This window comes from Tasmannia lanceolata, unplaced genomic scaffold (assembly GCF_043159265.1).
Source record: "Tasmannia lanceolata isolate RefF3 unplaced genomic scaffold, GAP_Taslan_0.1 ptg000011l, whole genome shotgun sequence".
Lineage (NCBI taxonomy): Eukaryota > Viridiplantae > Streptophyta > Magnoliopsida > Canellales > Winteraceae > Tasmannia > Tasmannia lanceolata.
This window is the reverse complement of record NW_027518688.1, coordinates 11,941,366-11,957,215: the sequence shown is the minus strand read 5'-3', so window position 1 is coordinate 11,957,215 and position 15,850 is coordinate 11,941,366. Positions and strand designations below refer to the sequence as shown.

Sequence of the window (15,850 nt, the reverse complement as noted above, 5' to 3'; positions counted from 1 at the left end):
TTGATTGGGTGAGATCGTCTTCTATGATCTTCCATCATGTGTTGCGATCCGCAAATTCGGTGCCGGGTGGGTTAGCTTGGGAAGGTGTCTATAAGGAGTCTTTGGCCCTTTTTGACTCTATTCCTCCGTTATTATTTAGCCATATCTTGTAGCTTCTTGTATTCTTTTTTCTTTCTAAGTTGTACTCCGACCATCTCGGTCTTTTCATCTGCAATAAATTTGGCTACCATTTAAAAAAAAAAAAAAAAAGACAGTACAGAAACAAGAAAAAGTCTTCAATGGAAAGAGGACAAGAACGAGAAACACAGCAAGAAGCCAAGGATCCCGGTCAGCTAGCTAGCTCGGATCATCTTTGTTGAGGAGTGCGACTCCAACAAAACAACTCCCCCTAGTATTCGTCCTGCAGCTATAACATCTACCTTTCTTTTGTTTATATTCGTTATGTAGCCGTGATTTCCCGTTTTGTCAACTTTTGAGTGGGATTGGAAAGAGTTACTCCCTTCGGGCATTGGCCTTATAAGGGTTCTGGTCCAGTGAGTTTATACGAAATCATGAATCATATCAGTCTATTGTGGAGTCTCCATTTTGTGCATGACACAAGATACGGATGCCTGACCTTGAAACCTCAATAGCGTAACAACTTCCATATCCGGTAGCCGGTCATGTTATAGAACATTTACAAGAATCATATCAGTCTATTGCGGAGCTTCCTCTAATGCCTGACCTTGGTCCTTAATAATAGTTTCCTTTTGTTAGTTTTTCTTGAAAAGATAGTCAATTATTTAGACTTGAATAGCGAATCAGTCATTTTACTTTAAAGAGGGAATCAATCGTCGTAAGGAAAATGGTTACTGGCCTTTAGAAGAGTACCCGAAGAGAGTTGAGCCCCCGCTTGCATGCAGGTAGAGGCTCAACCCTCGGATTAGAGAACTTTGGTCCATTCGGACCAGCTTCTTCGGAAGCTGGGACGATCAGATCTTGAATATCAAATGGCCGCTAGCATTAGAGTTTGACACTCACAAGTGTCCATGTGGGACTCACTACATTCGATTTAATTTCTCTCCTTTCCACTCCATCTTTGCAATAAACCATGGAATCATGATATAAATCAATAGTGAGCGGAACCCTTCTCCAGTAAAGACCGATCCCCTGATCGGGCTGGGCTGATGCCTAACAATTTTTGGCTTTGTAACCAAGGTTTTAAATTTTGTTTTCGGTTTCAATTTCGGTCATCATGGAAACGGAAACATTTCAGTTTCGAAAGCTAGGACCCGTGATTCCTAGGTGGCGAGTCTTAAAATAAAAAAAGGGTACACCCCCTCATTCCAGAGAGAGCAGCGTAACCTTCTAAAGTGCCATGCCTTAGAAAGTAAAATTCCTTCTTTATAGAGATAGTACGTGCTTTGGAGGACATGCTAATGGCTCAGACCCCGTCCTGGCACATGGAAAATAAATACGTAACAATGGAAAAACCCTAAACAACACTTATAAATTACTTAACAAAGGAAAAACCCTAAACAATACTTTGAATGCCTCAACAATGAGATAACCCTCCAAAGGGGCAGAAATTAAGACAGGACCTCCCGCCACAAATGTTTCTATTGGAAGAGCTTGAATAATGGCATATAATTCAATATTATATGCAGAGTATAGAGGTCTGGTGTCATTTAGATTTTCAATGAGGACAGCTATAGAAAATCCCTGGCTCAATACTGCTCCAATGTCCACGTGAGATGCATCACAATCTACCTCCAAGACTTCCTTGATGTTTGGTAAATTCATAAGGTGGTACAATGACAGTAAATTAGTATGTCATTGAAGTACACACCCAATGAAGAACCTGAAGATTTGGTTCATCAGTCACATGAACATTCTAGGGGCATTAGATAACCAAATGCATGTCAAGCCACTCATATAGCCCCCCTCATGTCTTAAACATTGTCTTCCAGTCTCCCCCAAAAGTCATTAGTTAACACTACCCAGCCAAAAAACTGATCAGCTTACTCGTACCATAAAATCCTTTTGTTTTCATTTTATACACTCAATAAAATGGCATAGTCACGTTTCGGCAGAAATATTTCCGTTTCGGCAGAAAATGAAACGAAATGCACATAGTTTTGGAAAAGTACAAAATTTCGGCCAAAACGTTTCGGAAATTTCGGTGAAACGTTTTGGTGAAGTACAAAATTTCACCCACAATTTAGGAAATTTCGGTGAAAAGTTTTGGAAATTTCAGTGAAATATCGGAAATTTTGGTGAAATTTTTACAAGATTTCGTCCCAAAATTTCATTCGAAACTGAAATGTTTCAGTTTCGCCCGAAACCGAAACCCAGATTTATTCATTGAAGGATTGTCTCTTTATCCCCACACAGGCCTTTGGGCTGTCAAGCTTTGTAAATGAGTCTGGGAATACCAAAGCGATTCCAAGGCACTTAAGAACATACACCCAATAATGGACTGATTTGCATTGGAGAAAAGGATAGTCCTTCAAATTTTGGAAATTTGCTTAACTTGGTTCTCAAAGGTTGAAATTCTTGCTAACTTTTGTTCTGTAGTCCATTTTGGATATTTTTAATTGTAGTTCAATCATTCATCTCTTATTCCCATTACCATTCTATCTTATTAGAAGCTTGGCTGAAGTCATAGATGAAACTTTCTGTTCTCAGTGACATCCAAACCCTGTTTATCTGCAGGACATCATGGGCATTAATGGTTTATCGCGAAACAATTGCAGCGGGTTTTGTACCATCGGTGGAAGTTTTTTCGCAAGTCTTGGGATGCCTCAAGTTCCCACGTGATACTTCTTTGAGAAATAGACTTCTTGAGAATCTGGGAGTCAGTGTGGATGCTTCAAGAAGATCCAACTTGTGTTCATTACTGGATGGTTTTGGAGAATATGACCCACGTTCTTTCTATTTACTCGAGGTCCTGAGCAACTAAGAAAAGATATATTTTACTTTCTTAAGCTAATTAGTTCTTTTCGACATTATGGTATTACCATAAATGCCAATTAAAACTGTCACTGAATTTCAGGAGGCTGCTGCTTCACACGGAATTGTTCCATGCGTGTCCTTGAAAGGAAGTCCTATAATTGTTGATTCTAGAAAGTTAGAGATTCGTACTGCTGAGGTGAGCCTGTATAAATAAAAAACTAGCATAAAGTTTTTTTTTTTTTGAATGACAAAGATATTACTTCTGTGTCGATATTTAATGTTCTAGTTCTAAGTTTTATAGAATTTTCACCTTATAAACCTTCGATTTATTCATCTTCCGTATTTCTTGTTCATGGACTCTATGAACTTTGCCCTGCTATCTGTTGCTCTCTTTTAAAATTTGTTTATAGAACTTCTATTTTGAAGCATCGAGGTAACTTTTTGGTGAATGTGGAGCTATTTAGACTCGATACTTTTATTCTGATGAGTTTCTTGACTATAACAGGTAAATATGTAATTGAGGCGTCATCTCGTTTATGAGCTTGAGTTAAATAAGTAATTTAGGGTAATCGTCTTGTTTATTAGATTCTGTACAGTTATCCGTATATTTTCCCTTTGTTCTTCACCTTTCCTATACTTCTCATAAATCTTATCCACTCAGATTATCCCTGAATACTTTGTTAAGGAGGAGTTAGGGTGATCTAGTAGCAGCAAGCAATGTTCCCATTAACAATGGACAGAGCGGAAGAGAGAGTATGACGGCTGAGAAGAGAGTCGATGATCTGACCTCTCACAAAAATAACACACACACACACACACACACACACACACACACACACACACACACACACACACATATATATATATATATATATATATATATGAGAAAAGGGTTTATGCGCTCGAGCGCAGATAGGTTATTTGCGCACGAGCGAGAAAACAGATTTCATTCGTCCACAACGTGGGTCCCCTCAGTATTACAAAAGAGAATAAAAAATTTGGAAATTACAGTCGAACCCTCAGATTTTTTTGTATTAAATAGGAAATGACTGTCGAGTCCCAAGTTATACGAGCCCTTTTATCTCCTTGCTTATACCATTTTAGTGCAAACAAACTAACCCTAACCCTAACCCTAACCCTAAAGCAAAAAAAGAAACACTGACAAAGAAATAGAAAGATAATACCATAGGGACTTGCAGAGAACCCTAAAGCAAGAAAACAAATCCTAACCAAAGAAATAGAAAGATAATACCATAGAGATTTGCAGAGAACCCTAAAGCAAGAAAAACAAACCTTAAATCAACGACGGAGATCGAATCTCGATGTCGATTGAGCGAGGATCGAATTGCGAGAACCAGAGAGAGCTCGAACCAGAGAAACCAGAGAGAGAGAGAGAGAGAGAGAGAGAGAGAGAGAAGAGAAGAGAACAAAAAAACCCTAGATTTTAGAGAATCGTATTTGTTCTTTGAGGAGGGACTCGACTGTCATTTTTCAATTAATATGACGGAGGGCTCAACTGTCTGTTATAAAATATGATTTCTCCTTTGTAAAAGCTATGGGCCCTACATTAAACAGCGAATGAGGAGAGACTTTTGTGCTCGAGCGTAGATAACCCATCTGCGCTCGAGTGCAGAAACCATTTTCTATATATATATATATATATATATATTAGGTTGTACAAGCAGAAAGACTAAAATACCCTTAAATGGGTATTACTTAACCCTTCTAACACTTATCAAGCTGGACTGTATATGTCATACAACACGATCTTGTTACAAATATCACTGAACTTAGACTTTACCAATGGTTTGGTAAAAATATATGTTAATTGATCTCCAGAGATCAGGTAAGCACGGTACATATTTATCCCTTTTGGAGTTTCTCACAAATGAAATGACAATCCACTTCAGTATGCGTAGTCTTGATGAAAGGCTGGATTTGAGGCGATATGAATAGTTTCCCTATTATCACAGTACAATGACGCAGGAGATGAGGAAGAAACACCAATCTCAGAAAAAGAGTTCTCAACCAAGTCAACTCCCCATATGTGTGAGACGTATATCGATATTCTGCCTCCACACTAGATCTAGCAACCACTTCTTTTTTCTTACTCTGCCACAATACTAAATTCCCTCCAACAAAGGTACAATTTCCTGTAGCTGACCTTCTATCTACTGTAGATCCTTTCCAGTCTGCGTTTGTGTATTCTTCCAACATCATATGATTATGTCTTCTATAGAATAAGCCTTTTGTGGGAGCACTCTTCAAGTATTTAGCTATTTGAAGAGCTGCACCCAGTGAGAGGTTCGCGAGAGGTTCGCTTAGAACTCATAAACTTGGTAACCACACCTACCACAAAGGAGATGTTAGAATGGGTCCCTGGATCTTCCAACTACTTCCCCTAATCTGGATAGAGCTTCACATTAGGATCCACTGGTACCTCAGCAAGTTTCGGTCCCAAGGATCCTATCTCCTCTAAGATATCCATCACATACCAACTCTAAGATAAGGAAAGACCATGAAAAGAATAGGCCACCTCAACTCCCGAAAAAGACATGAGATGACCCATATCCTTGGTGTAGAACTCTGTTTGAAGAAATTATTTTAGCTTTTGTATGCTTGTCTTGTATGCATGTCCTGTTATTTCCAGTAATAACATTATCATCCACATAGAATATGAAGAAAATATATCCATCAGCATTCGAGTGAGAATTAAACATTGACTGATCAACAATACATTGCTTCATACCAAAACACTTAACAGCCTCACTAAATCACCCAGACCATAAAGAGCTTTACGAAGACAATATACCGATCTCATCTCCCCCCTGAGCAGCATACCCAGGAGGTTCGGTTAGGTCACCATACAGAAAAGAATTCCACACATCCAACTGATATAGTGTGTTGGACCCGTAATTTTACAAAAAGGGCATAATAGTAAAATTCCTTATTAAAAAAGAAGATAAAAAAGAAAAGAGTGGTTACACATTACGTTATGCTATCCCTAAAATAAAGGGATATACAAAAAAAAAACACTATGAAAAGGAGAAAATTCTTAAATCTACTAAAGTTTAAACTTTCGCAAGACTCACCCACTTTAAAAAAAAGGTTACGTAACTCCCCACAAAAGAGGAAATGATAGTGGAATCTCGGATAAGGGATGAGGTGGCACCCACAATGGCTCTAAAAAGAAAGAAAGTGAAAATCGTGAAATTAAAGATAAGGGATGAGTTGGCAGTAACCAACTAGTCTAAGTAATCTCTATAAATAGAAGAAAAGTCCCTTTGAGAAAGTATCCGGAGACGGATCCAATCCTGGCGAGAAAAAAACTATGCAAAGGGGACGGATCCAATCCTGGCCAGAAAAAGCCAAGCAAAGAGGATCAAATCTTTGCGAAAGAAAAGCAATGTGAAGAAAAGGAGAAGGAGAAGAAAGAAATGTGAGAAGAGATAACTGTCTAACGGGATTTTCTTTCTTTTTTTTTCTGTCTTTCTTTGCAGGCTTCTCCCAAAAAATTCCAGAAAAGAGACCAAGAAGAAAACCTTTCTCCTTCGGGAGAAAAAAGAAAATCTCTTTAGAGAATCTCTCTCTAAAGGTCCCTTTAGGATCTCTTTCCAGAGACTCCCTGAGAAGACCTTTCTCTTTCGGGAGAAAGATGATAAAGATGGTGGTTTCCCCCAAAAGATAAAGACGGCAGTTCCCCCAGAAGAAAGAAGACCTTTTTCTACTTCGGGAGAAAGAAGAAAATCCTTTTAGAATCTCTTTCCAGAGACTCTCTAAAGGTCCCTTTAGAATATCTTCTTAGAGACTCCGGGAGAAAGATGATAAAGACGGCGGTTTCTCCAAGAGATAAAGACGGCGGTTCCCCCCCAGAAGAAAGAAGACCTTTCTTGTTCGGGAGAAAGAAGAATATCCCTTTAGAATCTCTTTCCAAAGATTCTCTAAAGGTCCCTTTAGGATCTCTTCTTAGAGACTCCCTAAAGGGAGAAGACCTTTTTTTCTAAGAGAAAGATGATAAAGACAGCGGTTTCCCTCCAAAAGATAAAGACGGTAGTCCCCCCAAAAGAAAGAAGACCTTTCTCCTTCGGGAGAAAGAAGAAAATCCCTTTAGAATCTCTTTCCAGAGACTCTCTAAAGGTCCCTTTAGGATCTCTTCCCAGAGACTCCCTAAAGGGAGAAGACCTTTCTCCTCCAGAAGAAGGATGATAAAGATGACGGCTCCTCGAAGGAAAGATGAAGAAAGTTTGGGGAATTGAAGAAAGTTACCAGAACAAAGAAATTCCACCAGAAAGGCGCTGTTAACAAAAAATCAGAACTTTCTAGCAGATAATTAACAAAAGTTGTATTTTGATAGGGAACCTCTTGATGGATAATCAGAGGTGTTTTCTTCTTCAAGAAATGTAATTAACGGCCAATAGAGCCGGAAGTGTATGATCCCTACCAAAATTAATAAAACCTCTTTTGACAAGAGTGAAATTTGATCCCAATTTATTTTGTGTGTGATTATCTTTTTCATGCATGTGAAATTTGTTGCGAACATAGTGGCCAACCACAGTTTACAACCAATGAAATAAGAACTTGAACAGATTCGAATTTTAAGAAGAGGAGAAAACCTCTCAGTATAATCCACATCAAATGTATAAGTGTAACCCTTTGCAACCAAGAGGGCTTTCAAACGCTCAACTATACCATCCAGCAAATACTTAATAGAAAACACCCATCGACAACCAACAGTTGAGCATCGGACGGAAGCGAGACCGACTGCCAAGTGCCATTTGAATGAAGAGCATTCATCTCATCATCCATGGAGGCACGCCAACCAAGATGTGTTAGAGCTTCTGCAACAGATTTAGGCACAACAACATAATACAAGGTGGATAGAAAAGTGTGATATGAAGGAGAAATATGATCATATGATACAAGGATGTTCAACAGTGCGGGAACGAGTCCTAGAAGTAATGGGAGAATCATCAACAACTAATTCAAAAGGAAAAATATATGACAAATTATCTCACGTAGAACCGTTAGACTGGGGAGGCGATTGAGCAGGTGGAGGATGATCGGAGGTAGGTGCAACTTGATGAGTCTACCAAATCCTTCAAGGGCCGCGAGTATAAACCTGCAATTTAAAAGGGGAAACATCCAAAGAGGAAGAAATTATGCGAAGAGGCAGACTGGTGTCGAAGTCAGCCTCTGAGTCGAGTCAGAAAAGTAAGAAGTCTCAAAGAAGGTAACACCCGCAGAAACAAAGACCCTGCGTGAGGTGGGACTGTAACACTTATACCCCTTTTGAGTACGCGAGTAATTAAGAAAAATGCATTTTTCAGCACGAGGATCTTACTTATAGCTAGAGGATAATTTCTGAACAACACACACAACTAAAGATTCGTGGGATCAAACAAAATGGATTTCCAGAAGGATGTAGCACTAGAGAATGGAGTTTGATTATCTAGCACAGAAGAAGGTGGTCGATTACTTACAAAGCAAGCTGTGAGTACAATATCACTTCAATAAAATTTAGGAACCTTCATATGAAACATAAGGGAGCGAGCCATATCAAGAAGAAAGTGAAGATTTCTTTCAGCCACCCTTTTTTGCTGGGAGGTATAAGAACAAGATGTCTCATGGAACTACAGAGCTTTGCCACCAGAATTTTAAATCAAACATGTGGCGCGACAGGATGTGAAAGTAACTGGAGTACTTTCGAACACATCTACTCTGCAAGGAGCAACAAGTTAGGGCATCAGAGATTGGAAGACCTATTGTTTGTCCATTACAATCAAATGTTTCTAGAATGATATAATATTTTTAATTAATGTTCTCACCTCTTAATATTCATAATTTATATTTAAGTTTAAACACATTTGAGGTGGTGAATTTGTTTTCATGAATTTACAGAGAAAATCATCAACCGCTAGCGACCCAATTAGTCTCGGTCACCTTGATTTTGATGGATTGGATCGCAGAGGATGACAGTGTTGTTTTCACATTAGATGATTTTTGTTGGCAAAATGTTGAAGATCCTACTGTGTTGTTTTCACATTAGATGATTTTTGTTGGCAAAATGTTGAAGATCCTACTGAAGTTGCTGTGGACGACGAAGATGGGGACGTCAATTTTGATAATGTTCTAGAGATGTTGGTGGTGATGACGAGGGGTACCACTTCATTGAGTATGATGATCCTTCTTATGACAGCCCTTACAAGGATTTAGGAGACATAAGTACGTTTGGCATTTGAGCAATGAAATGTAATTTGTAATTTTTTTGATGTGTTGTAATACATTTAATGTTTTAAATCATAAAATGTGTTTTTTAACATCTAGTTCATATAATTGTTGTTCTAGCAATTTTGATTTTAAGATTTTTTAGAACTTTCCAACTATTAAAAAAATATCTCTGGTCATAGTGTCTTTTCCGAAAGGAAACGCAGAAATAGCCAAAACACCGGAACGTTCCATTTCACTGACCAAAACTTAACACCAGACAAAACAAAATCGACAACTTAGCTAAGCGTCATCCCACACTTCCACTAAAATATCAGTTCTTTAAAAAATCAATAATGAGTTAGTTGATTATCGAAGTCCTATTTTAGGTCTCCATTACCTAGTTTTATCCTGTCTCGACACTAATCCTGTGAATCGAGTGTGTTACTTGATGCATAAACCCCAATCGGGGTCCTTTTTTAGCTTTGAAAATGATTCCTTCAGTATAGTAGAGGTGGAAATGTGTAAAGAGCAGTGACTTCCATTATCAGCTAATTGAAAATATTTGGTTGGGGAATCCTGTTAGAAAGAGATCTTCGTCTAGGTATTTCCTATTCATTGGAAGGAATCCTGTTAAATCAGGTAGCAAATAAGCAAAAGACAGTAACTAGGAGTATTGTTGATGTTAAGTACGGGTATATTGAAAAACCTGTAGCTGTAGTAGAAATTTCATGGATGAAAGAAGTTAGTAATAATCTCACTATGTAACCAGGATATGTTATCTTACAATATGGCAATCAATTTGCTTATATCTCTCCTTTGATTCCATCTTCCTTACTCATAGAATTTTTGAAATAAACAAGAGGGGGGGTGAATTGAATTTTAACACTAAATTATCCCTTTTGAAAATTACTTGTGAACCTAGTTAGAATTTTTCTTCTTTAAATTAGGTTTTTGGTTAGTGCAAGTAAGATTGAAAACAAAAGATATACCAAACCAAAAACAAGAATTGAAAATACAAAAATGAGAGATGACACACCGATATATAGTGGTTCGGGCAAAGCCCTACTCCACTCTTCTTAAGATCGTCCTTAAGGATTTCTACTATTGGAGACCTCCACGATGCCCGGCTCCGAGGCGGTTACACTTCCAAGAGATATTAAATAAGGATGCCCTTACACCTTTACAAAAGACTCTCCTTCTCCGCCGAGTTCTAAGCGGTGCTCCCTAGGGTATTAAGGTAGGATGCCCTAGCCACCTTTGCAAGAAATGAAGATTGAATAGCTTGGCTTCTTCTTGAAAGCTTGATGCTCTTTGTAGACCCTTGATTGCTCTTCAATGATGGTAGTTGCAAGTGAAAGCTCTAAATATCCCAACTCAAGAAATATGCAAGTGCAAGGCAAGTGTGGGAAGAAAAACAAAATCTTAAGCAAAAATGGATTGCAAGTTTTCTTTAATGCTCAAGGAGGTTTTCAAATCATCAAGAGAGAGGAAATGAATCCTCTAGATGTTGTATATATAGCCTCTCTATAGAATATGACCGTTTGGGGGTGGCAATAACAAAAATCACAAATTTATTCAAATCCCAACGGCTATATTCTCACCTGTCGCGAGGTTCTCGGAGTTTCGAAGACCATTCTCGGAGTTCCGAGAAATATTCTCGGAATTCCGAGAGAACGGCCAGAAGAACAAAATATTCTACTGGACCATTTCTCGGAGTTCCGAGAAAATGGCCAGAAGCTACTGGACCATTTCTCGGAGTTCCGAGCTCGGAGCTCCGAGAAAAATCTCGCCGAGAAAAATCTCGGAGTTCCGAGAAGCCTAAAAAATCAGCAGTTTTTGTATTTTTTGCTTATTTGATTTTTTGGCTTTTGGAACTCAACTCCTATGATAATTATGGAATGTTTATGAGGGTCCCAACATGTTGGTCCACCACATAATCATTCACTAAACCTTTAAAGTTCTTTAAGTGTTCTTTGAAAAACATTTTGAAAATACTTTGCCTTGACTTGAAAATCTACAGAGAGGAGATGTACAATGATACCTATGCAACCTTCAATTTCTCTTTAGCTTTGGTCTTCAAGTTGATCTTCCATCTTTGTATGCTTGCTTGAGAGATGATGTGAGCTCCACTTAGCTCCTTTGACTCTTTTGTTGGGTACATCTTCAAGCATGACCATGTTGTGTGTTGGTTTCTTCAATGATCAATCCTATCTTAAACACAACACTTCAAAGCAAATTGATTAGTATTCAAAAACACAATCAATTATGTGTAGAATCATCAAAACAAGATATGAGAGTGGACCCTTGGGCTTACAATTTTGATGTTGACTACACAGTTCGTAAGAGCGAAAAGGTTGTATATGAAGGAAACAATACTTGTTGACATTTCCATATAAAATCTCTTTGTAGGGATTGACATGTTTACATTTGTGAAAGTTTTCCATGTCCCATTCACAACTTGATGTGGAGCGATTGATTTATGTAGTGTCATACTGTTATAATTGAACCATTTTTTTTGCCATAGTGCTGCCCCTTTGATACCCTGATATTTTTGGAAACTCAGTGTTTCATATCTGACATGAACAATACTGAAACTCATACAGTATATTTCCTGGATACTTCTATTAGTCGAAATGACTATCATGTTTCAAACAAATATTACTCTATTTGAATTAATTGTCATGCTTTGTGCTTGTCACTGTCACATATTTGCAATTACAATATAGCTAATTTATATAGTTAATTTTTAAGGTATTTTATAAAACTGTCGCCTACCCCTTCTAATAAAGTTCTGCAATCAATTAGCATGAAACATGACTAAGAATCAGTGTATTTTTCTCCCCATTTCTTTACTTTGAAAATTTTGCAAGCTTATTTATTCACATTTAGTGTTTAAAGAGGAATTTTACTTTCTTTACTTGGAAATTGCAAGTTACTGACCCTATATATAAAAACTTGTCAGGTGTACCTCCTAACAGTTTTGAAAGGTCTCAAACATCGACTTGCTGCTGGTAACCCTGCCTCCAGAAATGCATGACCTCCTCACTTTTTTGTGTTAAGATGGTTTGCTTTAACTGTTTAAAACTACTCCATCAACATGGAAAAAACAGGAAAGCCTAACTCAGTTGTCTTGGGACATCCAAAGAATTTAATCGAAAATAATCAAAAGTGATGGAAAAATAGAAGTAAAATAAATGAAAATTCGAAGAAAGGAAAATATTATGTGTGTATGAATGAGATAGATTTGGGAAACACGGAAAGGTAATGGTTTTAGAGTTGAGAGAAGACAGTTAGATATACTCATACAAGGTAATCTTAAAAGTTCGGAGTTGAGACTTAATGTTTTATTCTAAATTAAAAGAAAAATAAAATCACTCAACCAAATAGTATTAATACTAATACTACTAATAATAATTCCATAAACTATTGAAACAAAAAATTAATGAAGATACTTTGATGCAAGGTAACCTTATAAGTTTGGAGTTGAGAATTTATGCTTTATTCTAAATTTACAGAAATAAAATCACTCGACCCAATAGTATTAACAATAATAATAATAATAATTCCATAATCTATTGAAACAAGGAATTAACTTTTGGTTCCTGCCGATCATCATTTCGCCAATTTAACAGAAAACCTGCGTGCATGATTAAATTGGTAGTTTTCTTGTTGGGCTCAACAATCTTTTACCAATGCCAATATTCAATTCGTTACCAAAATTATCCACTTGGTTAAGTTCTAACTACCATGATTTTGTGTATGCCTTTGCAGTTCACTCTCAAGTCTCATTATTTCTCTTTCCGCTAATAAGCAACATTAAGTCTTTCTTAATTGGATACATGGTTTTAAATTTCTACCACCAAAATTTCAGATTTCGGTGGAGACTGACACCGAAATCACTAATACCTGAAATGGTATTTTATTTCGTCCAAAATTTCGGATTTCAGTCGAAATTTCGTTTTTCCCCAAAATTTCACCCAAAAAACTGTTTTTCAAAATTAATTTACTATTTTACTGAAATTTCGACCGAAATTACCTAAATTTCGGCCGAAATTTGGTATCAAATAAAATAATGTTTTTATTATTTTGCTGGATTTCGGCCGAAATTTTGAAATTTCTGTCAAAATTTCAATTTCGGTGGGCGAAACCGGTACCGAAACCAAAATTTAAAACCATGATTGGATATAAGAAAAAAATGTTGTTTTGGAGATAAATTATACTGCATATAGTTTCTTGGTTGACTACTTTTCTCCATTGATGCCTTCCCTTATGTTTGCACAGGAGCAAGGTTGCCCAATATAACCATTTTGCTGCCTGTAGAAAAGACCCATGTTATGTCCCCTAAAGGAGACAAAACAGTTAACCTCGCTGGAAGGTAAGAAAAGGTTTCTCCCATTTATAAATGTCTATTATAGAAAATCAATCAGAGCAGGCGATTTATGTTTTAAATTATCAACAATTCTCGACAATTTTATTTTCTGAAATGGAGATAGTTTTGAGTTTTGAAGCTTATGCTCAACTATTTTACTGATCTTTTTCTTGTATAATGACGGTGCAATCATATTTTATCTTTTGGAGTCAAATCAGGTTTGTAGTCAAAGCAGATATTAACGTTGTGGATAATAATTGGAGCAAGCATTATATAAAGGCATCAGGTTACCATTTTATGGCATACAAAAAACTGTCACATAACCAGTATTTGTTACTATTGAAAATAATAATTCAAAATAAAATTAATATCAAAACATAATAACCTGTTTCATTCTGTTACCGTTCTTACATAAGCGAGTTTATGATCCATATACTAAATTCATGGTCTATGTTAACTTACCAACTTCTCCAAAAGCTTAAACTGTTGGAGAAAGGCGTTATTTATCTTGTATACATTAACACTCCCTCGCAGGTGTGGCCCACTTGGCAAACACGTGGCACATGTGGTCCCACTTTGGGCCGACCATCGCATGTAGATTTTTTGCTATCCGGGAGGTTTGAACTCGAGACCTTTGGCTCTGATACCATGTTAACTTACCAACTTCTCGAAAAGCTCACGGGCCTAATGTTTTAGCAGCGGAATAGCCCAAACATGTGCGTATGCTAGGGCAAGCCTTCAACTGTGCAAGGCTCTGAAGGCCCTACATGCCCAACACCCCTTGATGTTTCGAATGTGCACACAGCCTTTGAGCCGTTCAACAGGCTACTTGGCCAAGATCTTGATATGCACTTCTAGATATTTTGTTCATGGCAACCAAACCTTTCATCAAGCTATTGAGCTTAGACATGCCGAGACCAACTCTGAGCCCACTCGTGATCAGCCAACATCACGAGTACATCGAACATCAGGCCTTAGAGCCCAATGCAAAGTCCATCGAGTACGAGGCATGACGATGCAACACACTAATCCGCCAAGCACAAAGGCTTGGTCATCCAAGGAGCAAGATACCCCGTGGATTGATCCTCAAGATGTACACCTCGGGAGGGCAACCGAGGTCTCCCCAGCATGAACTCATGGAAGACCTAAAGATTGGGCTACCCACAAGACACACCGCGGTGCAGAAGGCAAATAGTATAGCGAGCCCCCTGCACCGGTACGTACGTGCAATGCATGTGGGAACCCAACCCAACATGCACTGTCTTTAGCCCCCATCCTCGACCAAAGAAACTAGAGCATCCCTGTGGATAACTCGCAGTCCGCACCTAAAGCTCCCTTAGGGCACGCACATGAGCTGTAGTATGATTTCCTGCTGTGTGTCTGACATGCACAAGCAAGTCCTCTTGCAACTCACAAGCAAACCACCAAGGTTCCGGCCTACACCTGCTAGGCCTATCGGGAGAGGGGTCAGCATGTCACGGGGCCAACTCCCCTATAAGGGATTAGCCAACCAACCAGCTTAACCAGGAGTGCCCACCAAACGTTCTCTTAGCGACAACTTTGCGAGACCCAACGAGAAGAGGCGAGTTTGGATTTTAATACCGATTGCGTCCCCGAACTGTTTCCCCGTGACACTCTCCCACCTGATTACGTCGATGTTTTCGTCGACACTGAGCACTCTGCGAAGCTCAGTTCCACAATGGCAATGACTTCACAATCTTCAAAACAGCTGCCATTGGTACTTTGACAATTAGTCCATTCTGACTTCTACTGCATACCACACTGCCTCAAGTTCTGCCAACCACTGCTTTATAAATCTCCAGGAGTTATCTTGAACGTTGATGGTTTTCTCGGACTCCACCAAACTAGGCGATGGTTTTCTGACGGGGCCTACAAATGCTGCGGAAGGTTTTGTGTCGATACCTACAAACAATCAGAGAGTGCCATGACTTGGCGAACATTCGCGTTCCTTCCAACTCTACCACAACTGAAAGCGCTTCCCGTTCTTTTGTGCACTGCCAAATGCACTTGAGATGCACTAACCATAGCCACAAACACTGCAATTTGCTGCAACTATGCCACAGACACCAACTGTATCATAGCTTCTTGACAAGTTCTTGCATTCACAACCTACTCTGATCTGCCACTTGATACCAATCTCATACCAACTATCAAAGCACACTCTGAATCTAGCTTGAACCATTTTGCTCCGATACCATGTTAATTTACCAACTTCTCCAAAAGCTTAAGCTGTTGGAGAAAGGTGTTATTTATCTTGTATACTTTAACAGTATATTACTTGAAATGTCTTATGCTATGATTTGGCCGACACTTCAAATT

At 38.3% G+C, this 15,850-nt stretch overlaps 1 protein-coding gene across 1 annotated transcript in view; it reads left to right on the top strand.

Annotated features, from left to right (window-relative positions):
- Positions 1 to 15,850, top strand: part of MRL1 (Pentatricopeptide repeat (PPR) superfamily protein) — an 87,671-nt gene that overhangs the window by 49,395 nt on the left and 22,426 nt on the right. Inside the window, exons 15-18 of the mRNA XM_077390402.1 lie at positions 2,695 to 2,926; positions 3,035 to 3,130; positions 12,104 to 12,152; positions 13,423 to 13,516. Coding sequence (XP_077246517.1) covers positions 2,695 to 2,926; positions 3,035 to 3,130; positions 12,104 to 12,152; positions 13,423 to 13,516 — 471 coding nt within the window. The remainder of the gene's footprint in view (positions 1 to 2,694; positions 2,927 to 3,034; positions 3,131 to 12,103; positions 12,153 to 13,422; positions 13,517 to 15,850) is intronic.